General features: G+C 43.9%; 2 protein-coding genes across 5 annotated transcripts in view; both read right to left on the minus strand.

Moving 5' to 3' along the window:
* LOC122543369 (zinc finger protein 148-like) overlaps window positions 1-25,617 on the minus strand; it is a 75,316-nt gene that overhangs the window by 27,315 nt on the left and 22,384 nt on the right. For 3 of the 4 annotated variants that reach the window (XM_043682014.2, XM_043682012.2, XM_043682013.2), the window contains 3 exons: window positions 24,784-25,125; window positions 21,320-21,517; window positions 2,517-2,640 (listed from right to left, as the gene is read on the minus strand). In XM_043682014.2, the coding sequence (XP_043537949.1) occupies window positions 2,517-2,640; window positions 21,320-21,517; window positions 24,784-25,113 (652 nt within the window). In that variant the 5' untranslated portion in view covers window positions 25,114-25,125. The remainder of the gene's footprint in view (window positions 1-2,516; window positions 2,641-21,319; window positions 21,518-24,783; window positions 25,126-25,617) is intronic. The other variant, XM_043682015.2, reaches the window with a different exon arrangement.
* Window positions 3,357-5,949, minus strand: LOC148134646 (uncharacterized). Its single transcript, XM_087985479.1, has 2 exons — window positions 5,187-5,949; window positions 3,357-3,430 (listed from the first exon to the last, which is right to left on the minus strand). The coding sequence occupies exons 1-2, from the start codon at window positions 5,947-5,949 to the stop codon at window positions 3,357-3,359; spliced, it is 837 nt and encodes a 278-aa protein (XP_087841605.1).

The raw sequence follows: 25,617 nt of genomic DNA on the forward strand, positions 1-25,617 counted from the left end.
CCTGCCTGTTGAAACTTATTTGTTTTATTAGTTAATCTGTTACTGATTTAATAAAAGAAAGTAACAGCAATTTACAGATTCCTACCTTAAAGATAAGAGAACACTCACCAGCTACTGCTGGGAAATGAAAAATAAAATGCAGCACCTGCTTCCTCTCTCCACTGAATTCTTGCTTGCATCAAAAGCCCAACTTCAACCTTTCATTTATGAAGCAATTAATTGTGATCACGCCCTTGGTACAAGTAAGAATGTGCATTAAAGTGCTGCATTGCTCACAACTAGCCAACAATCAAAAAGATCACTGATATTTCAGTTGGTGTATAACTATGGTTTGGTGAATATCATATGGCAACCTTTTAGAGGGGAACAGATTAACAGGCACTTTATAAAACTAAGTTGATGGTAAAGCACTTCTGATGATGATACCTCATGAGAATCATCTTTTGCCCTTTGCAACACTCTTCAACAAAATTAACATCTGGTTTTCCATTTCTGTCCAAGACTCAATGGTATCTTATTTTTATTAATTCTCATGTACTGTGTTAAGTTTGGTCGGAATGCACATGTTTAAATCAGTGTTACTGAGAAATTACACATATTTTATGATAAAACACAAGCTGCTGTATGGTCATTAAAATTAACTATCTATTGTTTCTTTTGGTTTGCCATCCTGCAAATACCTACCATTTCCATCTTTTTAAAAAACTAATTGGCACACATGTAAATCAGACAGAATACACCTCAATGCAAGGAATTAATTGCACGCTACTTTGCTTCTATGAAGCTAAAAGGCAAAGTTACTGGAAAGAAGTAACAGTCTGAAGTGAATCCAACTTAGTGAATCCTTGTTACGACAGAACCACTTAGTGCACTGAGCTTTGCCTGTTCATAACTGCATTTAATTTGGGGCTTGTTTTTGACAGGTTGCAGGACAAGAAACTCAATTAGCTCTGGTTTATCACATGCTGCTTAGATATGTGGCAAGGAATGAATCAAACACGAATAGATAAAATCGTGATGGCAAAAGTTGTTGCAGAAAACCTTTGACAATCTTATGCTCCAAATTTGAAGCAAAAGACAGGTTACACAATGTTCAGAATTCAGCTTTTTGAAATTTAACATGGTATTCAAAAGAACAGATTGATTCAGAGTCTAGTTGAATATGTAGGATCAATTCTACCAATGGATTAGAGAAACAAAATCGGGAAGAGGCCAGTCAGCCCCTCTGGCACGATCAATTGGCAATTTTGCTGTTCAACACATCACAGCCCAACAAGAGCAAAACATCACGTGCCAAGTTAGCTGATCTTAGTTGGAGTGATTGCAAGAGCTGTCGCTAGGGATAGTGGATGGAAAAAGGGTATTGCCACAGGTCCCTCTCCTCATCACAGCACATTAACAATATACTGAAGACCATGGATTTCAAATGAGGGCAACATCAGGCTGAGCTGTGATATTCCATACACACCCGCTCCCCCCCCACCCCCCCCGCCCCTCGCACCCAAAACAAACAGTCCATTGATATAGACTGTCTACACTTACACCAGAGGACTGGAGGGCAGCTGACATCTGTGGAACCAAACTTCAAACAAGAGGCAGCATGTTCAGAGGGAAGAAGAAAAAAAAGGCACGGTCACCTGTTTACTTCCTGTATTTGAAAGTGCTTTTGAAGTCTGAATTTAGAACACCTACACCTAGGAAGGAACCAAATGGTTTATGAACCGGAGAGTAAAAGTCAGTGTACTGAGTGCAGCGGGGTGAAATTGTATTGCAATTGTATTGCAAACTAGCCATATATATTCATCGTACATGTATAAGAGCAAGCCCAGTTTCCCAGCTCACAGAAACCTGTATCTGGGCACAACATACACAAGGGATATCATGTGATATGTAGCCACTTCCAAGAAGTTCAGTTCAAAAATGTTGGAACATTTACAATACTCAACACTCACTTATGTTTTCTAAAGAGTGCAATTAAAATGTTTCACTGATGGCTCGAATGCTAAGCACACCATGTAGATTTGGCTCCCATGTTGTGTTCACTGATCTCAACTAGGGTAGCAGTTGGAGTACGACTACTCCTTCTAGTGTCCCTGGGTAAAGGCATCATTAGCCAGGTTTCCCCAATTCCAATCATGATCAAAGGACCCCTGCTAGCAATTATGTGTATGCTGTAATGTCCACTAAAGATCGGGCTTGGCCATGCTAAAATTATTTGATGACAATAACTGGTTGACACAAGATGGATGAGGGACTCAAGAAACTACAGGCCTTTGTTGTGAGGAAGAGAGCAGAAAATAGGAGAGGAGAAAGTTTAAATGTGCTCATTGCATGATCAAAAGAAAATTATTTTATGACTTGGCAAATTTTAAAGAAAAGAGCTCTTATTAAACAGGAAAAAGGTATTCTGGCACCTGTAATAAGGGTTTAGCAGTAGTGGCATTTTCTTTTGAAAAGCGTACACAGTCTTTAGCTTACAAACAGCTCTGAACACACCCACGGTTCTTGCATTCTACCTGTGTGGATGAGGATGTGCCTCTGCAGATGGTAGTTAGTCCGGAACGCAGCGCTGCACTGCTCGCAGATGTGAGTCTTGGGAGATTTAACCAGGAATGAGCCATCTTCACCGACTACCAGAATCTGAAAGGCAGAATATTTACACACAATGCTCGACGTGCTTACTGCCAAGACATCAGACAAGCCCTCAGAAGTCCATGCTAGGCCCCTCAAAAAACAATGGAGATACATGACCACTGTGTACAACATACATATTCTGATGATCACAAATGATTTCAACTGTATTTCCATCAATAGGAAAAGTTGCAGAAAACATCTAGATTGAACAAACTTTCATCATACACATTTCACAGCAAAAAACAGAATTAATCATCCATAACGTTACGATTATCTATTCAGGTATATTTTCTCTCCGCCCTCCTTTTGATTTTTTTTTTAAGCATCCTCTACCTCCTCTCTATCCACAATTTTAAAGTTTTCCATGAGGTCCTGACTGAAATGTGGACAAGCATGAGTTCTTAGGCTGTTGTTAACGCAGTTGAGGCAGCACTGAAGGTCAAAGGCTGATATGCTCTTTAGTCATTACTTCCTATGCTGCATGAAGCATTTTGCCAGTCTGTCCTATAAGCTGTGGGCAGTGGAAAAAATCAAGCTCATCCAGCTGGTGTATCATGAGCAAGACAGTGATTGAACCAGGCTGAGGAGCAATAAATAAAAATTAAACTCATTTGCACCGGACAAGACAGAAAATACAAATCCATGCAGTGAAGCAACAGGATTTAGTAAGTCTTAAAGTAATTCAAAGAAAATGTGTGCCTTTTCTCCCCCCAATCAATATTTCAGATCAGAATCAGAGACATCAAAAGCAGAAACCACGCTTCAGCAAATAATTTATCAAAAGACAGAAAACTGTCTGAAGGCAACAGAATAGAACAGAAAATCAAAAGCAACAAAGAGTAAGGAAACAGAATGGAGACAGACATTCACACTCAATTCACCAAATTCGGCCTGAGTCCAGAAGGTTGTGAAAGTGGCTAATTGAAAAATCAGATGCTGTTCCTCAAGCTTGTGTTGAGCATCTTTGGAACACTGAAAGATACAGAGGTCAGTGAGATGAGAGTGGGAGCAAGGTAAAGAACAAAAATGACAGACGACAGCAACTTCAGGGTCACACCTGTGGACTAAACAGAAGCATCCCACGGAGCAGTCATCCAGTCTGAATTTTGTCTCCTGTGTCAAGATGACCCGCATTGTGGATGACAAATATACTATACTAAATTGAAGTACAAATCTATATGGGGAGGTTATAGATATGGGGAGATTGGACAGCAACGGTTAGAGTCAGGAAACCTGAAACAGTGACGGAGAGCATCCGAAGAGTCATAAGATGTATGAGTAACTGACAGCGTGATCAACTTTTACATTATAAAATGGCAACTAATCTAACCATTCACAATTCACTCCCCTGCGTAGAATTCCATCAGGCAAAACCATTGATTCCCTCTTTACAAAATTCCAGCGCAGTAAAGGACTTCTTTTAACTCTCACCATAAAAAAGATCCAGTCATTTCTCAGATTCCCATCAAAAATTTGAAAGGACCAAATTGCATCTCAATCTCTCGATGTTTAGATCGTATTTTTAAACAAACAAACTACCTACAAATGTTTGACAAAGACAAAGTAAAAGGAACCGACACTGAGCCAATGAAGGAGGACACGGAAAAAATGATCTGTTTCACAAGATGGATTTCAAGTTTTTGTTTTAATTTATTCACTTTGTGGGATGTAGGCATTGCTTATTTATTGCCTGTCCCTAGTTACCCTTGAGAACTGTGGTGCTGAGCTGTTTTCTTTAACCGCTGCAGTCCACCTGTGGGTTGACCCACAATGCCATTAGGGAGCAAATTCCAGGATTTTAACCCAAAGACAGTGAAGGAATGGCAATATAATTCCAAGTAAGGATGATGAGTGGCTTTGAGGGGAACTTGAAGGTGGCGGTGCTCCCATATATCTGCTACCCTTGTCCTTCTTGATGGACAGAGTTAAAAAAAATCACACAACACCAGGTTATAGTCCAACAGGTTTATTGGGAAGTACTAGCTTTCAGAGCGCTGCTCTTTCGTCAGGTAGCTAGTGGAGCAGGATCATAGGACACAGAATTTATAGCACAAGATCATAGTGTCATGCAACTGATACGATATACTGAACAAACCTAAACTGCTGTTAAGTTTTTCATCTTTTAGAATAGGTTGCAGGTTTCAATTCAGTAATATGTAAATCTCAGAACTTCTTTCAAGTCACATTCCCGAGATAACTTAAGGTTTTATTAAAAAAGAATGACATCTCAGCTCAGACAATGCATTAAAGGTGTGAGGTTAGAGTCTGTCTATTTCAATCAGACTGGTTCTATTTCCAAAGTAGGAATTTATAAAATGTCGCATGGATTGACTGCCTGCAGATTGTGCGCTTTTTGAGCAAAATAGAATGTATCTGCAAATACAATTCTGCAAATTGTGTGCCTGTGTGTGCATGTGAGGGTGGGGGAGAGTGTGTATGTGTATGTGTGCCTGGTAGAGTGCGTGCATGAGTGTGACAGAGTATAAGTGAGGGTCTGCATGAGTGTGAGTATGTAAGTGTGTCTGTGTATGTGTGCTTGTGTATGTGAGAACGTATAATGTAGTGGGATCTCCTGTAGTATGACATGAACCCCAGGTCCCAGTTGACGCCATCCTCATGGGTTCTGAACTTGGCTATCAACCTCTGCTCGGCCACTCTGTGGTGTTGTGTATCCCGAAGTCCACCTTGGAGGACAGTCACCCGAAGATCCGAAGCCAAATGTCCCTGACCGCTGAAGTGCTCCCCGACTGGGAGGGAACATCCCTGTCTGGTGATTGCTGCGCAGTGTCCATTCATCCATTGTCGTAGCGTCTGCTTGGTCTCGCCAATGTACCATGCCTCGGGGCATCCTTGCCAGCAGCATATGAGATAGACAACGTTGACCAAGGCAAATGAGTACCTGCCGCGTACATGGTGGATGGTGTCCCCATGAGTAATGGTGGTATCCTTGTCAACACACTGACAAGTCTTGTAGTGTCTGCCATGACAGGGTTGTACAGTATTGTGGTCAATGTTGTCCTGAAGGCTGGGTAGTTTGCTGCGAACAATGGTCTGTTTAAGGTTTGGCAGTTGTTTAAAGGCGAGAAGTGGAGGCATAGGGAAGGTCTTGGTGAAGTGCTTATCCTCATTGGTAATGTGTTGTAGGCTACAAAGAACATGGCGTAATTTCTCCGCTCCCAGGAAGTACTGGACAACAAAGGGTACCCTATCAGTACCCACATCAGGATCCACATCTTCTCGATGGAAGTGGTTGTGGGTTTGAAAGATTTTGTCTGAGATTTGGTGAATTGCTGCAGTGCATCTTATATAGTACATACAGCTGCTACTGAGCGTCAGTGGTGGAGGGAGTGGATGTTTGTGGATGTGGTGCCAATCAAGCGGCTGCTTTGTCCTGGACGGTGTCAAGCTTCTTGACTGTTGTTGGAGCTGCCCCCATCCAGAGCAAGTAGGAAATATGCCATCACACTCCTGATTTTTTTAGATTACATTCCCTACAGTGTGGAAACAGGCCCTTCGGCCCAACAAGTCCATACCGACCCTCCAAAGAGTAAACCACCCAGACCCATTCCCCTACTCCCTAATAATGCACCTCTCAATATGGGCAATTTAGCATGGCCAATTCACCTGACTTGCACATCTTTGGACTGTGGAAAGAAACCGGAGCACCCGGAGGAAACCCACGCAGACACGGGGAGAATGTGCAAACTTCACAGACAGTCGCCAGAGGCTGGCAGCAGTGCTAACCACTGAGCCACCGTGCCGCCCACTTTGTGCCTTGTAGATGGTGGACAGGTTTTGAGGCGTCATGAGGTGAGTTACTCACCTCAATACTCCAAGCTTCTGACCTGCTCTTGTAGCCAGTGTTTATGTGATGAGTCCAGTTGAGTTTCTCATCAATGATAACCCCCAGGATGTTGTTAGTGGGGGAATCAGTGATGGTAACACCATTAAATGTCATGGGGCAGTGGTTAGATTGTCCCTTATTGGTGATGGTCATAGCCTGGCATTTGTGTGGCACGAATGTTACTTGCCACTTATCAGCCCAAGCCTGGATATTGTCCGGATCTAGTTGCATTTGGACACAGACTGCTTCAGTGTCTGAGGAATCGTAAATGGTGCTGCACGTTGTGCAATCATCAGTGAATATCTCCACTTCTGAACTTACAATGGAGGAAAGGTCACTGATGAAGCAGCTGAAGATGGTTTGGCCTCGGACATTACCCTGAGAAACTCCTGCAAAGAAGTCCTGGAGCTGAGTTGACTGACCTCCAACAACCATGACTATCTTCCTTATGTCAGGTATGACTCCAACCCCAAAAACCAATTTATCCCAGTTTTGCCAGGGCTCCTTAATGCCACACTCAGTCGAATGCAGCCTTGATGTCAAGGACTGTCCCTCTCCCCTCCCCTCTGGAATTCAGCGCTTTTGTTCATGTTTGAACCAAGGCTGTAATGAGGTCAGGAGCTGAGTGGCCCTGGTGGGACCCAAACTGGGCGTTACTGAGCAGGTTATTGCTGAGCAGGTGCTGCTTGATAGCACTGTTGGTGACACCTTCCATCAATTTCCTGATGACCGAGAGTAGACTGATAGGGCAGTAACTGGCTCAGTTGGATTTGTCCTGCTTTTTATGTACAGGACGAACATGGGCAATTTTCCACATTGTTGGGTGGATGCCAGTGTTGTAATTGTATTGAAACAGCATGTTCTGGAGCACAAACCTTCAGTGCTATTGTCAAAACGTTTTCAGGGCCTGTAGCCTTTGCAGTATCCAGTGCCTCCAATCGTTTCTTGATATCATGTGGAGTGAACCGAATTGGCTGAAGACTGGTATCAGTTATGCTGGGGACCACTGAAGGAGACCGAGATGGATCATCCACTTGGTACTTCTGGGTGAAGACTGTTGCGAAAACTTCAGCCTTATCTTTTGTTGGGCTCTTCCACCGTTGACGATGGGGATATTTGTGGAGCCTCCTTCTCCAATGAGTTGTTTAATCACCCACCACCATTCATGACCGGATGTGGCAGGACTATACAGGCTAGATCTGATCCGTTGGTTATGGGACCGCTTAGCTCTGTCTATCACTTGCTAATTATGCCGTCTGGCATGCAACTAGTCCTGTTTGGTGGCTTCACCAGGTTGACACCCATTCTTCAGGTATGCCTGATGCTACTCCTGGCTTGCCCTCCTGTACTCTCCATTGAACCAGGGTTTGAGTCATCAAAATAGGCTGGGATATTTTTCACTGGAGAATAGCAGGTTGAGGGTTAACCTTTATAGAGATTTATAAAGTCATGAGGGGCTTAGATAAGGGGAACAGCAAAGGTCTATCCCCTAGGGTGGGGGAAGTTCAAAACTAGGGGGCATATTTTTAAAGGTGAGAGGAGAAAGATTTAAGAGGGACCTGAAGAGCAACTTTTTCCAGAGAGGGTGGTTCGTAGGTGGAATGAACCGCCAGATGAAGTGGTAGGTGCAGGTACAGTTACAACATTTATAAGACATTTGGATAGGCAGATGCATATGAAATGTTTAAAGGGATATGGGCCAAATGCAGACAAATGGGACTGGTTTAATTTGGGATTATGGTCAGCACGGACGAGTTGGTCCAAAGGGTCTGTTTCTGTGCTGTATGACTATGTGGGGCTGGTGGTACTTGAAGTGTTGGGTAGAGGAGTTGTTGGAATGTCTCTTATAGAGTCCTAGAGACGTACAGCACGGAAACAGACCCTTCGGTCCAACTTGCCCACGCTGACCAGATATCCCAACCCAATCTAGTCCCTCCTGCTCGCACCCGGCCCATATCCCTCCAAACCCTTCCTATTCATATACCCATCCAAATGCCTTTGAAATGTTGCAATTGTACCAGCCTCCACCACTTCCTCTGGCAGCTCATTCCAAACACACACCATCCTCTGCACCATCCTCTTTTATATCTTTCCCTCTCACCCTAAACCTATGCCCTCTAGTTCTGGACTCCCCCATTCCAGGGAAGAGACTTTGTCTATTTACCTGATCCATACCCATCAGGATTTTATAAACCTCTATAAGGTCACCCCTCAGCCTCCGACGCTCCAGGGAAAACAGCACCAGCCTGTTCAGCCTCTCCCTATAAAGCAAATCCTCCAACCCTGGCAACATCCTTGTAAATCTTTTCTGAACCCTTTCAAGTTTCACAACATCCTTCCGATAGGAAGGAGACCAGAATTGCACGCAATATTTCAACAGTGGCCTAACCAATGTCCTGTACAGCCACAACATGACCTCCCAACTCCTGTACTCAATACACTGACCAATAAAGGAAAGCATACCAAATGCCGCCTTCACTATCCTATCTACCTACGACTCCACTTTCAAGGAGATATGAACCTGCACTCCAAGGTCTCTTTGTTCAGCAACACTCCCTAGGACCTTACCAATAAGTGTATAAGTCCTGCTAAGATTTGCTTTCCCAAAATACAGCACCTCACATTTATCTAAATTAAACTCCATCTGCCACTTCTCAGCCCATTGGCCCATCTGATCAAGATCCCATTGTATTCTGCAGTAGCTTTCTTTGCTGTGCACTACACCTCCAATTTTGGTGTCATCTGGAAACTTACTATCTATACCTCCTGTGTTCATATCCAAATCATTTATATAAATGACAAAAAAGCAGTGGACCCAGCACTAATCCTTGTGGCACTCCACTGGTCATAGGTCTCCAGTCTGAAAAACAACCCTCCACCACCATGCTGTCTTCTACCTTTGAGCCAGTTCTGTATCCAAATGGCTAGTCCTCCCTGTATTCCATGAGATCTAACTTTGCTAACCAGTCTCCCATGGGGAACCTTGTCGAACGCCTTACTGAAGTCCACACAGATCACATCTACCGCTCTGCCCTCATCAATCCTCTTTGTTTCTTTTTCAAAAAACTCAATCAAGTTTGCAAGACATGATTTCCCACAGACAAAGCCATGTTGACTATCCCCAATCAGTTCCTGCCTTTCCAAATAAGTATATTAGATACCTCCATTTCACATGTGTTCCTGAAAAAGTCTCGCAACGTATTTAATGGCTTTCAGCATCAGGTGAAAGTCAGTGCTAGTTAGTGCCAAACGAAACTGTGTGCCAATATGGGTCAACGCAGGGGAAATTCTATCCTAGTGAAGGAGAGTGCACAGAAATTAGACACCAATGAGGGACAATGCCACACCTGTATGCTCCTTCAAGTCAACCCTATTGGACCCATACATTTCTGCAACTCAGTGCCAGAGGAACTATACTCCACTGAGCCGATGCCAGGTGAACTGCAACCAAAGCAAAAGCTGGCGCCAAGCAATTGCACCTAGAAACCATTGGCGCCTGTCAAACTAAACACCATTAACCAAGAAACAGTAGCCCACTAAGAGTCAACAGAGTTAGGGGGGGCAGGCAAGAAGGGAAAAAGCAGATTCGTGCCAATTCTGGTGACTGATGAGAAGTCCGGTTTTGCAGCAAGCAAGTTCATCTGCTCCCCTTTGATCTGAAAGGGTGAAAATCTGGACTATAAAGGAATGCAAGACAGTGATTAATTTTCTGGGAAGGAAGGAGGCAAAGGGGCCAGGCCAGTGGGAGGGCTAGAAACAAGAAAGTTAGGAGTTTGAGAATGAGATTACATTCGTGGAGGAGCTCTGGAAGATTTTATTCTGCAGACTGCTGGCGATGGTAATGGGGTTGGAGGGAGCAGGAAAATTGGAATGGAAAAGGAGTCACAGAAGTAATGAAGTAAATGATCAAAGGCAATCCAGACTTCAAATAGAGAGGCTGCAAGAGTTGGGGAGTTGGGATGGAACATTGATATAAAATGTATGGTTGAGGAAGGACACAAAGGCAGTAAAGTCATTGAGGTGGTGGGCACTGAGAATAAAGCAGAGATAGGGGTGGACAGGAACAAGAAGATCTCTGAGGAAATGGATGGAGTTTCCACCACACTGAATTCCAATGAACGCAACCACTCACTCTAGAACTCCAATGCATGAAATCATTCTCACTGTAGCAATATTTTTGATACCTCATTTCATTTTTCAGAAGATACTGAAAGCTCTGCACACAAATCATCTTGATGTTATAACATGCACTGCACAGAATTCCAAACAGACCCATCTATTTCTGTTTTCTTATATCACTACATAATATCAGCAAAGCCAATTATTTCCCACTCACTCTCACTGTAGTGAAACATAATGAACCAAATCAACCAGGCTTCCCACTCTGGATTGTTACACAATGGCCTTGCTCAGAAGGGAGTTTGTGGGAATGTTGCTAAGATACATACTTCAGTCCAATAAGCTTGCTGAGTGCTCACGCAATAATTACACAATCATTAGCCACATCAGTAAGATACCAGAGGGCTGCTGGCAACTCTGGAACAGTAATCCTTCTGACTCAGCACCTCCAGGACAGAAAAGGAGGAAAGGCTGCATTTGCTGCCCTGATTTGGAGATGCCGGTGTTGGACTGGGATGTACAAAGTTAAAAATCACACAACACCAGGTTATAGTCCAACAGGTTTAATTGGAAGCACACTAGCTTTCGGAGCGATGCTCCTTCATCAGGTGATTGTGGAGGGCTCGATCATAACACAGAATTTATAGCAAACATTTGCAGTGTGATGTAACTGAAATTATACATTGAAAAATTGATCGTTAAGCCTTTCATCTGTTAGAATACAGTGATAGTTTCACTTCTTTCATGTGTAAATCACAAAACCCTTTTTTTTAAAGTTGCATTCTCGGGTTAGCTGTTAACAATGGTGATAGCTAGACAATATGTTGAAGGTGTTAGCCCCCTGTGTTCTCTGTCTATGACCTGATGTTTAGATTGATTCTAATCTGCCCTGGAAACAGTAGGGGGCACATTCAGCTCATGCAGTCAGAGTGCCTGTAACGTCACTTTGAGCAGTGCTGCAGGATTTATGCAGTAGCTTCATATTTAAAGTTTATTTCATGCAGTAGCCTGGCGCCCCTGAAATGAATTACAAAACTATTGACACAGAGAAATTCAGAGCCATCTCCCTCCAGGCAGTAAGAGAGGCAACCAGCAAAGGATACAGCCGACAGCAAGGAGAGTGGCCAGTGGGACGACAAGGAAGAGACAGCAACAATGGATGCACTACTGCCGGTTCCAGGGAGGTGTGGGCAGATAATGGTAACATCAATAGCACAGACTTCCTGTTCAAATGTCTCAGTGGAAGGTGTATCAGGGATCAGGACAAGAGATTTCCCAACACTACAGGAAGTGCACATCCTTTTTCTTCCCACATAAATCAGAAATAATACACAATATAAAATTCAATATATAACAATTAACAAAGACCTCATTCAACTTGTCATGAATTTAGGCAACAGCATAATGCAAATTTCCAATATCAAGGTTTCATCTGACAACAATTTGTTTGGGGCATTGTCTCCCAGTGAAGCAGTAAGCCTACAGAAAAACCAAGCATTATCCAACTACTCAGCAATGTGGTGCAGCAGTCAAAACATCAAGAACAATGGAAAACAATAAAAACAATTATAACATTTAAAAGGCATCTGAATTCATATACAGTAACAGAGTCATAGAGATGTACAGCACAGAAACAGACCCTTCGGTCCAACCCGTCCATGCTAACTAGCTATTCCAACCCAATCAAGTCCCACCTGCCAGCACCTGGTCCACATCCCTCCAAACCCTTCCTATTCATATACCCATCCAGATGCCTTTTAAATGTTGTATTGTACCGGCCTCCACCACTTCCTCTAGCAGCTCATTCCACACATGCACCACCCTCTGTGTGAAAAAGTTGCCCCTCTGGTCTCTTTTATATCTTTCCCCTCTCACCCTAAACCTATACCCTCTAGTTCTGGACTCCCTCACCCCAGGGAAAAGACTTTGTCTATTTATCCTATCCATGCCCCTCATGATTTTACAAACCTCAATAAGGTCATCCCTCAGCTTCCGACGCTCCAGGGAAAACAGCCCCAGCCTGTTCAGCCTCTCCCTGTAGCTCAGATCCTCCAACCCTGGCAACATCCTTGTAAATCTTTTCTGAACCTTTTCAAGTTTCACAACATCTTTCCGATAGAGAGGAGACCAGAAGGAGTTAGAGGAATATGGGCCAAATGCTGGCAAATAGGACAAGATTAGGTTAGGATAACTGGTCGGCATGGACAAGTTGGACCGAAGGGTCTATTTCTGTGCTGTAAACTCTATGAATCTGGTTATTTAATGCTTAACAGGAGAGAGTAGAGATGTTGAAAATAGCAACCTGATCTTGCTTACTGCACTGCCTCTCCAAGCTCATCTTGGACGGAATCTCAGTCGAGGCATGCTGCTGCATCCTTGTAATGGATTAAAGCAGAGACTTAAGATGCTTTTAAAAAGTTTGCAAACCAATAGTTCCTACTTAAATTTGGAGGTATTCTGTTGATGCAATTGAGGATATATAGGACTCAGTTAAAGTCGAGTTAATAGGAAAACTAATCAGCCAGGTTTACAATTGCCAAGTGCTACTGAGTGTGTCTGAGGCTGGGTTTGATGTACGCAGTACTGAATGAGTGGAAATTTGCTCCACCTAAATCAAGTCATTGTCATCATTTCTTGCCACCAACATTGTTCCCAGGCCATCCACTCTATCCAAGATCGGAGACTAAACCACACTCCTCTACACAACCTTGGCATCACATCGGACCCTAAATGGAAACTGCTACTCCACATCTTTGCCGACAACAGGCTGCCTCACTCCACTTTCAGAATGTCACCCAACAGAGAAGTGTAAAAGTAATAGTGACAGTGGGGGATTTAAACTTCTGCAACATTAATTGAGTTATGGATGTAGGTTTGCTCGCTGAACTGGAAGGTTCATTTCCAGACGTTTCATCACCCTACTAGGTAACATCTTCAGTGGGCCTCCGGGCAAAGCACTGTTGATCATTCCTGCCTCACAGCGCCAGAGACCCGGGTTCAATTCCCGACTCAGGCAGCTGACTGTGTGGAGTTTGCACATTCTCCCCGTGTCTGCGTGGGTTTCCTCCGGGTGCTCCGGTTTCCTCCCACAGTCCAAAAATGTGCAATTCAGGTGAATTGGCCATGCTAAATTGCCCGTAGTGTTAGGTAAAGGGGTAAATGTAGGGGAATGGGGGGGTTGCGCTTCGGCGGGTTTGTGTGGACTTGTTGGGCCAAAGGGCCTGTTTCCACACTGTAAGTAATCTAAGTAATCTAATCTAATCTAATCTTTCTATTTAGAAGCTTGGGTCTCTTTGGGTTGGTGATGTCATTTCCTGTTGTGACGGCATTTCCTGTGGTGATGTCATTTCCTGTTCTTTTCTCAGGCGATGGTAGATGGCGTCTAACTTGATGTGTTTGTTGATAGAGTTCCAGTTGGAATGCCATGCTTCTAGGAATTCTCGTGCGTATCTCTGTTTGGCTTGTTCTCGGATGGATGTGTTGTCCCAGTCAAAGTGGTGTCCTTCCTTATCCGTATGTAAGGATACTAGTGAGAGTGGGTCATGTCGTTTTGTAGCTAGTTGATGTTCATGTATCCTGGTGGCTAGTTTTCTGCCTGTTTGTCCAATGCAGTGTTTGTTACAGTCCTTGCATGGTATTTTGTAAATGACATTAGTTTTGCTTGTTGTCTGTATAGGGTCTTTCAAGTTCATTAGCTGCTGTTTTAGTGGGTTTGTGGGCTACCATGATGCCAAGGGGTCTGAGTAGTCTGGCAGTCATTTCCGAGATGTCTTTGATGTAGGGGAGAGTGGCTAAGGTTTCTGGACGCGTTTTGTCTGCTTGTTTGGGTTTGCTTCGCCCGGAGGCCCACTGAAGAGGTTACCTAACAGATGACGAAACTTCTGGAAATGAACCTTCCAGCTCAGCGAGCAAACCTACATCCAGAACCTCAGCCTGAGCTACAAATCTTCTCAAAACTCATTAACTGAGTTAGTCATAGTGTGAAAAGCTTAGACTTTAAACTGCATCCAGGAGAGCTTTTTAAGCCAGTACGCAGAAGGCCCAATTACAGTGGGGATGGTCTTGGACCTAATTTGAGGTAATGAAGCCAGGCAAGTGGTCGAAGTATCAGTGGGGGAGCACTTTGCAGACAACAGTCATAACTCTTTTAGTTTCAAGACAGCTATAGAAAATTCAAGGATGGGCCTGAAATCAGATTTCTAGATGTCTCGCATTGTTGCATCACAGTGCCAGGGTTCCAGGTTTGATTTCACCCTTGGGTGACTGTCTGCGTGGAGTTTGCACGTTCTACCCATGCATGGGTTTCCACTGGGTGCTCTGGTCACCTCCCACAGTCCAAAGATGTACAAGTTAGGTGAACTGGACATGGAAAATTGCTCCATAGCATTCAGGGATGTGCAGGTTAGGTAGATGAGCCACGGTAAATATGGGGTTATGGGGATCTGGGTGGGATGCTATTCGGAGGATCAGTGCAGATTCAAATGGGCTGAACGGTCTCTTGCTGCACGGTACGGATTCTGTGATTCTATGAAAAGCCAATCTTAAAAAGATCAGGTCTGATTTGGCCAGAGTGGTACAGGAGCACACAATTTATGTAAATCTGAGTCAGAGCAGTGGGATGCATTCAAGAATGAAGTAGGGAGAGGACAGGGCCAACATGTTCCAATAAAGACAAGGGTGGGACCAACAAATCCAGCAGACCCTGGACATTGTGGAGTAATATCCCAAATATTCAAGAGAGTGGGGTGGGGGGCAGAGATGAGTATGGTGGCCATCACCAACGAGAAGGTGCTTTATAAACTGAAAGGTCTGAAAGTAGATAAATCACTAAGACCAGATGGACTATACTCCAGGCTTTGGAAGGAGATAGCTGACAAGATAGTTGAGGCTTTCGTAGCGATCTTTCAGGAATCACTGAGTCAGGGACAGTCCCAGAGGACTGGAAAAATCCCTGAAGTAACCTCCCTGTTTAAGAAGAGAGTAAGGCAAAAGACGGGAAATTATAAGCTGATTAGCCTGACCTCAGTCATTGGTAAGATTCTGGAGTCCATCGTGAAGGATGAGATTTCAGGATACTTTGAGGTGCATGGTTAAAATAGGGCAAAGTCAAATAGTTTCATCAAGGGGAGGTCATGCTTGACAAATCTGTTTGAATTCTTTGAGGTGGTAACAAGCAGGTTAGATCAAGGAAAGCCGATGGATGTTACCTACCTTGAAGTCCAGAAGGCCTTTGACAAGGTGGCGCACAGGAGGCTGCTGAATAAGATAAGGGCCCATGACGTTATAAGCAAGGTATTAGCAATGGATAGAAGTTTGGCTGTCTGGCAGAAAGCAGAGAATGGGATAAAAGAGTCCTTCTCAGGATGGAAGCCAATGACTAGTGGTGTTCTACAAGGGTCAGTGTCGGGACCACAACTTTTCACTTTATACATTAATGATCTGGATGAAGAGACTGGGGGTTAAGTTTGCAGATGATACAAAGATAGGGAGAGGGACAGGTAGTATTGAGGAGGTGGGGAGGCTGCAGAAGGATTTGGACAGGTTCAGAAAATGGGCAAAGAAGTGGCAGATGAAATACAATGTGAGAAAGTGTGAGGTCATGCATTTAGATAGGAAGAATAGAGGCATGGCCCACTTTCTAAATGGGGAGAAAATTCAGAAGTCTGAAGTGCAAAGGGACTTGGGAGTCCTAGTCCAGGTTTCTCTTCAAGTAAATTTGCAGGTTGAGTCATTAGTTAGGAAGGCAAATACAATGTTGTCATTCATCTTGAAAGGACTAGAATATAAAAGCAGGGATGTACTTCGCAGGCTTTATAAAGCTCTGGTCAGACTACATTTAGAGTATTATGAGCAAGTTTGGGCCCGATACCTCAGGAAGGATATCCTGGCCCTGGAGTGTGTTCAGAGGAGGTTCGCAAGAATGATCCCAGGAATGAAAGGCTTAACATATGAGGAACGTTTGAGGACTCTGGGACTATACTCAATGGAGTTTAGAAGGATGAGGGGGGATCTAAATTGAAACATACAGAATACTGAATGGCCCGGACAGAGTGGACGTTGGGAAGCTGTTTCCATTGACAGGAGAGACATGGACCGAAGGGCACAGCCTTAGAGTAAAAGGAAGACCCTTCAGAATGGAGATAAGGAGAAACGTCTTCAGCCACAGGATTGTGAATCTATGGAATTCATTGCCACAGAAGGTGGTGGAGGCCAGGTCACTGAGTATATTTAAGACTGAGATAGATAGGTTCTTGAATGCCACGGGGATCAAAGGTCACGGGGTGGGGGGGGGGGGGGGGGGAGGGGGGAAAGAGCGGGATAATGACATTGATTGAATGGGAGAGCAGACTCGATGGGCCAAATGGTTTAATTTCTGCTCCTCTGTCTTATACAGTATTAGATAAAGAGAACAAGGCAGGCTTATCACAGATACAGAGTGCTCAAAACAGCAGAAACCCTAGGGGAGTATAGAATGCATAAAGGGAAACTTAAAAAAAGGTCATTAGGGGAGCAAAAACAGGGCATGAAAGGACTTTCCTTTATTTTATTTGTTATGTCCCAAGTTATATTAAGGGTAAAAGGATAATTAGGGAAAGAGTAGGACCATTAAGGATCACAGTGTGTGGAGTCGGAAGAAGTATGTAGGGTTCTAAAAACGTGTGCTACCACAGAAAGCAGTCTAGGCCAAAACATTGTACAAATTCAAGGAGGAGTTGGATATTGCACTTGGGACTAAAGGGAACAAAGGATATAGAGAAAAAGCAGGAACAGGCTATTAAGTTGGATCATCAGTCATAATGATAAATTAAGGTGGAGCAGGCTTGAAGGAATGAACGGCCGGCCTACTCCTGCTCCTGCTCCTATTTTCTTTACGGGTATGTTAATATAGGCAGTACAGAGAGATCTGGGTGTTCTTGTACACCAGTCAATGAAGGCAAGCATGCAGGTACAGCAGGTAGTGAAGAAGGCTAATAGCATGCTGGCCTTCATAACAAGAGGAATTGAGTATAGAAGCAAAGAGGTGCTTCTGCAGCTGTACAGGGCCCTGGTGAGACCACACCTGCAGTACTGTGTGCAGTTCTGGTCTCCAAATTTGAGGAAAGACATTCTGGCTATTGAGGGAGTGCAGCGTAGGTTCACGAGGTCAATTCCTGGAATGGCAGGATTACCTTACACTGAAAGACTGAAGCGACTGGGCTTGTATACCCTTGAGTTTAGAAGACTGAGAGGGGATCTGATTGAGACATATAAGATTATGAAAGAATTGGACACTCTGGCAGCAGAAAACATGTTTCCGCTGATGGGTGAGTGCCGAACTAGAGGACACAGCTTAAAAATACGGGGTAGACCATTTAGGACAGAGATGAGGAGAAACTTCTTCACCCAGAGTGTGGTGGCTGTGTGGAATACTCTGCCCCAGAGGGCAGTGGAGGCCCAGTCTCTGGATTCATTTAAGAAAGAGTTGGATAGAGCTCTCAAAGATAGTGGAATCAAGGGTTATGGAGATAAGGCAGGAACAGGATACTGATTAGGAATGATCAGCCATGATCATATTGAATGGCGGTCCAGGCTCGAAGGGCTGAATGGCCTACTCCTGCACCTATTGTCTATAGCTTCAGCCCCAGCAGGTTCCACAATATAATGCTCTGGTAAATGGTCACAAAAGCATTCGACATTCATCTCCCAGATCACCTCTGCCAATTTGAGCTGTCCATTCTATCAGAATAATGAAGGCCCGGACAATTATTTTGTCATTTTTTTCTCCAAATAAACTCCAATTATTTCTTGCTTAACTTCCTATCCGACAATATAACTTCTGTCTCGGGGTGGGGGTTATGGTTTATGAACTACTTCCACCAGTATTTTCTGGCTTTCGCATTCCTAATCTCTTCTTCCTGAGTCTGAGCCAAGATCCTTTCTCATTGACGCATGTTACCCTTTATCACTTTTTGAACAGAGAACTGGGTATTTTACAAGAGGGATATGCTTTAAACGCCTTTGGTAGCTTCAGGTCAAACAAATGTTTTACACTGAGGGAGGTAGTGGTCAGACTAAACTCCCATCTGATCTGCATGTCAGAGGAACTGGAACCAGAAACAATGGCTCAGTCTTTCCAATAGTTAATTGGAGGAAATTGTAGTACTGGAAGTTGAATAAGCAGTATCACAATTTTGCAACAATTCAGTCAAGAGAGATGGTGGTGAGGTAGAGCTGGAAGATGCCCAGTACTATCAGTGTAATTTTATCACAGTGCAACAGGAACTCCAGTCAGAAACACGCATGAGGAAATTCCTACCTTCCAGTTTCTGACATACAGAAATAGTCTGGTCTGCAGTCGCAACACTAGTTACATTTCCAAATGACAAAAGATGTGCATAAACTCAGAAGATGCACACAAGATTTTACAAAGAGAACATGACGGGCTTTGAACTTGGGATGCTCAACTGCAAATGAAGTTCAATGTAAAAGGCATGGATGTTCCATGCACAGGATAGAAGTTATCTAGGGCAAGGTTACAAGTCATCCAGAGGGATTACTGGGCTCACTCCTCACCATATCTGGACATTGTGAGCTGGACACAAGAAAAAGACTAAATAGAAACAGAAACAATTGAGATTTACACCAGTGGAGAACGTGGAGTGTTTTGTGTTTGCAGCAGCACCTTTGATACAGCAATCCAAGAATGATTCCCAGTGCCCCTTTCTCATCTCATTGCCCTGTTTGTTTCCCTATTGCTAACATTTTTTCACTTTTCCTGATGCCAGTTTACACCATTCAAACAAATTGTGATTAACTCCCCAGTAATACACATTTGTTGTCACTGTGACATTATGGAACCATCCAGGCCTTCGTGTGGCCTCGGCTTTATCTAATATGCGAACATACCAGACACTGCATGTGCCTACCAAAGTATTAGGAAAACCCTTGAAACAGTCATTTGTATTAAATAGCTCTCAACAGACACATTCCCACTTCAAGCATAAAAAAGCACCAGGAATCCAATTTCAGGCCTGGAGTTTCTATCAGGATAACAGTACAATCTCGGTCAAGCAGCACAAAAGATCAGGGAATTTTAAATAGAGTTGTACCAAGTATGGATATTTGAATATGAATGTATTTTGGGCTAAAGTGCAGTTCCACAGGGGTTGGAATTGAGACCCTTGTTTTTCCTGATGTACATTAATGACCTGATCTTGGTTTGCAGGGGGCCATTTCCAAGTTTGCAGATGACACAAAATACGTAAGAATTGTTAACTGCGAGAAGGATGGTTCAGAACTCCAACTAGACATCAACAAGTTGGTAGATTGGTCGGATAGGTGGCAGATGAAATTCAATGCAGAGAATTGTGACATCATGCACTTTGGAAGAACAATGAAAGACAATACAAGGGTTCAGTTCTAAAGGAGGTGCAGAAACGCAGGAATCTCGGTGCATCCACGGGCAGAGATTACTGAAGATAACAGGCCAGACGGAGAGTTCAATAAAGTATACAGTGTCCTCGGCTTTATTAATGGAGCACAGAATACAAGGAGGTGATGTTGAATTTATACAAGAGACTTTTTAGACCTCAGCTGGAGGATTGTATACAGTTATGGGCCCCCCCATTATAAGAAATATGTGAATGGATTAGAGAGAGTGCAGAAATGATTTACTAGAATGGTTCCACATACGAGAAACTTCAGCGATGAGGAGAAATTGAAGAAGACCCTTCAGAACGGAGAGAAGGCGGCTGAGAAGAGTCTGATAGAGATTTTTTAAATCATGAGCAGGGTGGACAGAGTTAATAGGGTGAAGCTGTTTCTGCTTAGAAAGGAAACAAGATTAGGAAGGGTAATATGAAAAGAAACATTTTCACACAGCGAAATGTGGTGGAGGCAGGTTCAATTGAGGCATTCAAGGGGGCATTGGATGGTTTTTTTTTGGATAATAAAGATGTGCAGAGATATGGGGGAAAAAGGCAGAAGATTAGCACTAGATGATAGAGCCGGAATAGATAATAAAGCCTTTGAAGCCAAGATGGGCTGAATAGCCTCCTCCTGCACCTTAAAAAAATTCTGCGATTACGACTTAATGCCATAATTTCCATGGCCTTTGACTCAGTTTCAAATATCCCCTTATCAGAATTGTTTTTGCCCACAAAACGTACCACATATCCACCCCCCACCCCCCAAACCCCCACAACTCCACCCAATCAGCACAACAGGTTTCCTCCAACTGTGCCTGTCCAAGGATGGCTCATCACATTGCAGCCAGAATCACAGATCACATAGATCCTTTGCTACTGACCTGATCTGCACTCTCCAGCAATTAACAGTAGCTTCACTCATGTCAGTTTCTCATCAGGCTGTTGCCACAATAATATGATTAAATTAATCTGAATTCAAATTCAGTCTACTGATTCTGTAACCAACAGCCATTGAAACTCTTGACGGGCCCACTTCTTCAGTTGCAGTAAATCTTTGGCCAATGTTTCTCATTAAGTGAGCTGAATTCAGTAATATTGAGGACCCAATAATTACACTCAATACTGCTGCTGGATTGTGCTGGTTCCTGTAGCGAGGGCTTAAATTTGGTCCAATGCAAATGAGAATCTTATGCAAAGAGGACTTGCATGGAGTTTCTCCTCCGCAAGACCAGTGCCACTTTCAGTGCATTCTCCCGATCACATCCCAAGCAGAAACTCCAGGCCACAATCTTTACAAAAACCATTGAAAACTTACTTTGGAAGGAGTGCGGATTTTTTTACTCTTTTGTTTCTTCATCAATTCTTCATGCTGTCTGAGCTTCAGCAATTCTTCATTCTCTCCGAGCTTCAAAAGATTTTCATTTTCTCTCAATTTTTCTATGTCATCTTGTTCTCTCTGCTTCTTTCCATCAAGCTGTTCAACTCCTTCAAGCACCCTGCTTTTCCCTAGTACCTTTGATGAGAAGAAATAACACATAAGGAAGGTTTCACAGAAAACAAGCGCAAGGTGATATAATACAATGGACACAATAGTCATGACCAGTCTGTGGCTCTCTACACTATTGATACTGCTATGCCCTTGGTGTACAATGGCAGCTGTGGCTCAGTGATAGCACTGAGTAAAAAAGTCATTAATCCAAGCTCCACTCCAGCAACTTCGTAATCCATGCAACACCACAGAATCCCTCGAGTGTGTAAAAGGCCACTTGGCCCAACAAGTCCACACTGACCCTCCAAAGAGTAACCCACCCAGGCCTATCCCCTTACCCTATTCTACATGTCCCCTGCCTAATGCATCTAACCTACACATCCATGTAGACTATGGGCAATTTCCCATAGCCAGTTCACCTAACCTGCACATCTTCGGATGGTGGGAGGAAACCAGAGCACCTGCAGTAAACCCATGCTGGGACAGGGAGAATGTGGCAAACTCCACACAGACAGTCACCCAAGGCTGGATTCGAACATGGGTCTCTGGGTCTGCGAGGCAGCAGTGCAAACCACTGAGCCACCGTGCCACCCCAGTATCACACTGAAGGACTGTTACACTGTCACAGGTGGCAACTTTCAGATGAGATGTTAAACTGGAGTCTCAACTTTTCTCTCAGGCAGAAGTAAAACATCCAATGGAATTATTCAAACAGCAAGGAGGTTCCCCTGGTGAAATGGCCAATGATGATGCTGTGCTAAACATCTTGCCAAATTAAACTAATCCTTTCTGCCTGCCCATGGTCCATATCCCTCCATTCCTTGCTTATAGATATGCATGGAGAAAGTGAGGACTGCAGATGCTGGAGATCAGAGCTGAAAATGTGTTGCTGGAAAAGCGCAGGTCAGGCAGCATCCAACGAGCAGGAGAATCGACGTTTCGGGCGTGAGCCCTTCTTCAGGAAGAAGCCCTTCCTGCTCCTTGGATGCTGCCTGACCTGCTGCGCTTTTCCAGTTATAGATATGCATTTCAAAAAGCCCCTTAAAATGCCCCTATTATATCTACTTCCACCACTACCCCTGGCAGTGCATTCCAGGCACCTAACCGCACTTTGTGTAAAAAACTTGCCACCTCCCACCTCCTCTGAACTTTCCCCCTCATACTGTAAATGTATGCCCCCCGAGCATTAGACACTTCAACTCTGGGGAAAAACAATTCTGGCTGTCAACCCTACTTTTGCCTCTCAGAAGTTTATAAACTTCTGTCAGGTCTCCCCTCAACTTCTGCCGCTCCAGCGAAGACACCCCTAATTTTTCCAGCCTCTCCTTATAGTTCATACCCTCTAATTCAGGCAGCGTCCTGGTAAACCTCTTCAGCACCCTCTCCGAAGCCTCCACATCCTTCCTGTAATGTGGCAGCCAGAATTCGATGCAAAACCCGAAGTGCAGCCTAATCAAAGTTTATAAAGCCACAACACCACTTCCTGATTCTTGTACTCCATGCCCTGACCAATAAAGGCAGACCGATGAGAACTTTATTAGTTAACTGATCAGGCATTTTGTAAGATGACAAATCTATTACTCTTAAAAAGATTATTACATCAAATATATTCCCCCAATGCCATCATTCTGATTAAGTTGATAATCCTAAGGTATCACATAGAAGCTTGGTTTAGAAGGCATACCTGTACAGTAATAAACATTTTGCTTACCCACACACTTTACTTCCTAGGTCTTGAATTTCAGCCATGTTACATTTAAAGTTAAAGTGCCAATGTAACCATTCATAAGGTCGAGACTGCCAGCCCCAAAATAGGAACATGCTGCCCTTTGTGACAGGCAAACTGCACACTGACATTCACAATTTTATCATCATTTATACAACCAATCAAATTACTTAAAATGCTTTACAGGGAAAATAAATCAACTGTCATTTTGGCTCAGTAAGTTTACATTAAAACCTTTTGTGATTTACCACACTGGTTTAAGAATGGGATATTTTAGTTACACAGTTAGGTTGGGAAGGCGAGGGCTGTTATCCTTGGTGAAAGAGGGGAGATTTGATAAAAGGTATACAAGATCACGACAAGCTAAGTTAAGGCAGGAAAACTCTTTCCTATTAGCTGGTCATTATTACAGAGACAAATCTTTTATTCCAGACCTATAAATTAATTGATTTTAAAATTCTCCTAGCTACCATGGAGGGATGTGAACTTATCCCCAGAGCATCAGCCTAGCTGCCTGGATTACTAGTCCAGTAGTATTACTGCTAATGCTACCATCTATCCAATCAAACGGTTGGGGGAACTGAGAGATGGGAAGCTGTGGAGGGGAGATCTCCATAAAGGGATGAGGTCCATGACAGTCCTGGAAACAACAGCTTGGTGTTCAGTGATGGGGTCACGGTCCAGAGGTAGATAGGAGCAAGTGTCTGAGAGCTGGAGTTCAGCCTCTATCCAGGGTTTGCGGGCACAGACTACATCAATACAAGGAACCACAAATGGAACTAAGCATTGTGCAATCATCAATGACATTCCCACTACCGGCCTATCAATTAGGGAAAATATCATGGATTTATGTGGAACAGACCGCACCGTTGGGCGGTGAATAGGCTCAAGATAGGAAAAAAGTCCAGTGCGAGAGGAATAGGCTGAACCAATGGGTCTGCCTGGGCAGTCCTGTTTGTGGATTTTGGGAAGAATGGAGAAACAGGCCAGGCACGGTTGGGGGAACTGAGAGATGGGAAGCTGTGGAGGGGAGATCTCCATAAAGGGATGAGGTCCATGACAGTCCTGGAAACAACAGCTTGGTGTTCAGTGATGGGGTCACGGTCCAGAGGTAGATAGGAGCAAGTGTCTGAGAGCTGGAGTTCAGCCTCTGCCAGGTAGAAGTCTGCACACCAAAAGACAATCGCACCCTTATTGGCAGTTTGAAAACAGGATAGAGGCTGGACCTGAGAGAATGGAGTGCAGCAAGCTCATAGGTAGACGAGTTTGAGTGAGTGAGGGGAGCAGAGAAATTAAGGCAACCAATGTCACATCAGCAGTTCTTAAAGAAGAGATAAAATGCCAGTGAACGGCCAGAGGGAGGGGTCCAGGTGGGACAGGAATATTGGAGTCAGGTGAAAGGCTCGACATGGCAGGGAGAGGACCCTTGTCCAAAGAAATGGGCATGGAGGCGAAGACGACTGCCTTTTTGGTCAATTCACAAATCAATCTATTAGCTTTTTATGATTTGCATACTTGGGACTCCCAAGGCTCTTTAAGAGAGTTTTTGAGAAATGGCACTTACTTGAGGTGCACAGGGTAAACTCTGTGTTACAGTAACAGGAGCATGACTGTCTGGTCCATCTGCACTTCTCAACGTGGTCTGAGTCATTGGGTCACTGCTACTTATCATTCCTTGATGGCTAATTGTTCCGCTCTGGAGGAGGCGGTGAGAACCCACCATTTCGTGACTTACAGAGCTATCCTGCAAGATTCCAACTTCACTGGCGTTGTCTTGTAACATGGCATTGTCAACAAGAGATGCCTGTTGAGGAGCTCTCCCATACTCGAGGAGGGGTTGTTGTCCCCCTACTGGGACACTGGGAAGATCGGAAATTCCATCCACCCTGCTCATCTGGCTAGAATACTGCAAAAGAAGTACAATCATTAGAGATCACTTTGCGGAGAAACTAAACCGCACATACAGAGAGTTGAATGGTCAAGTGAAGGACCAGTTCAACCGACAGCAAGATGAGTGCAGAGAAATACAACAAAATATAAAGCATTGTCTGTTCCTTATGTCTGGTACTGAAGCAGTACATGTACTGCAGCAGTTCAACACGACAGCTCAATACCACCTTCTCGAGGACAATTAGAGATGGGTATTAAATACTGGCCTAGCCAGCAACACCCGCATCCTCTGATTTTTTTTTTATAAACCGGACAAAGCTTTCTTTGAATTTTCTCCCAGTAAGGGACGGATGCATGCTTGGATATGGTCTCATAGTTGACAGTGTCCCTGCCTCCTCACCGAAGTCTTACTTTGTTCTTTGGCTACAGGTTCACAAGCAAGGCAACATTTATTGTGGATGCTTGTGCATGCGTGATAATGTTAGTGCTAGTGCTAAAAACAGCGCGA

Source organism: Chiloscyllium plagiosum, unplaced genomic scaffold (genome assembly GCF_037043375.1).
Source record: "Chiloscyllium plagiosum isolate Xiang-an unplaced genomic scaffold, Cpla_swu_hap1 HiC_scaffold_53X, whole genome shotgun sequence".
NCBI classification, from domain to species: Eukaryota; Metazoa; Chordata; class Chondrichthyes; order Orectolobiformes; family Hemiscylliidae; genus Chiloscyllium; species Chiloscyllium plagiosum.

Bases quoted from the DNA above. Each gene is read 5' to 3' on its own strand.
- LOC148134646 (XM_087985479.1), bottom strand. From the start codon at position 5,949: ATGTACTATATAAGATGCACTGCAGCAATTCACCAAATCTCAGACAAA. The intron at 3,431-5,186 runs GTTCTCACATAC...TGTTGCCTTCAG, and splicing joins GAGATCCCACTACATTATAC to ACAGTTTTCTGTCTTTTGAT.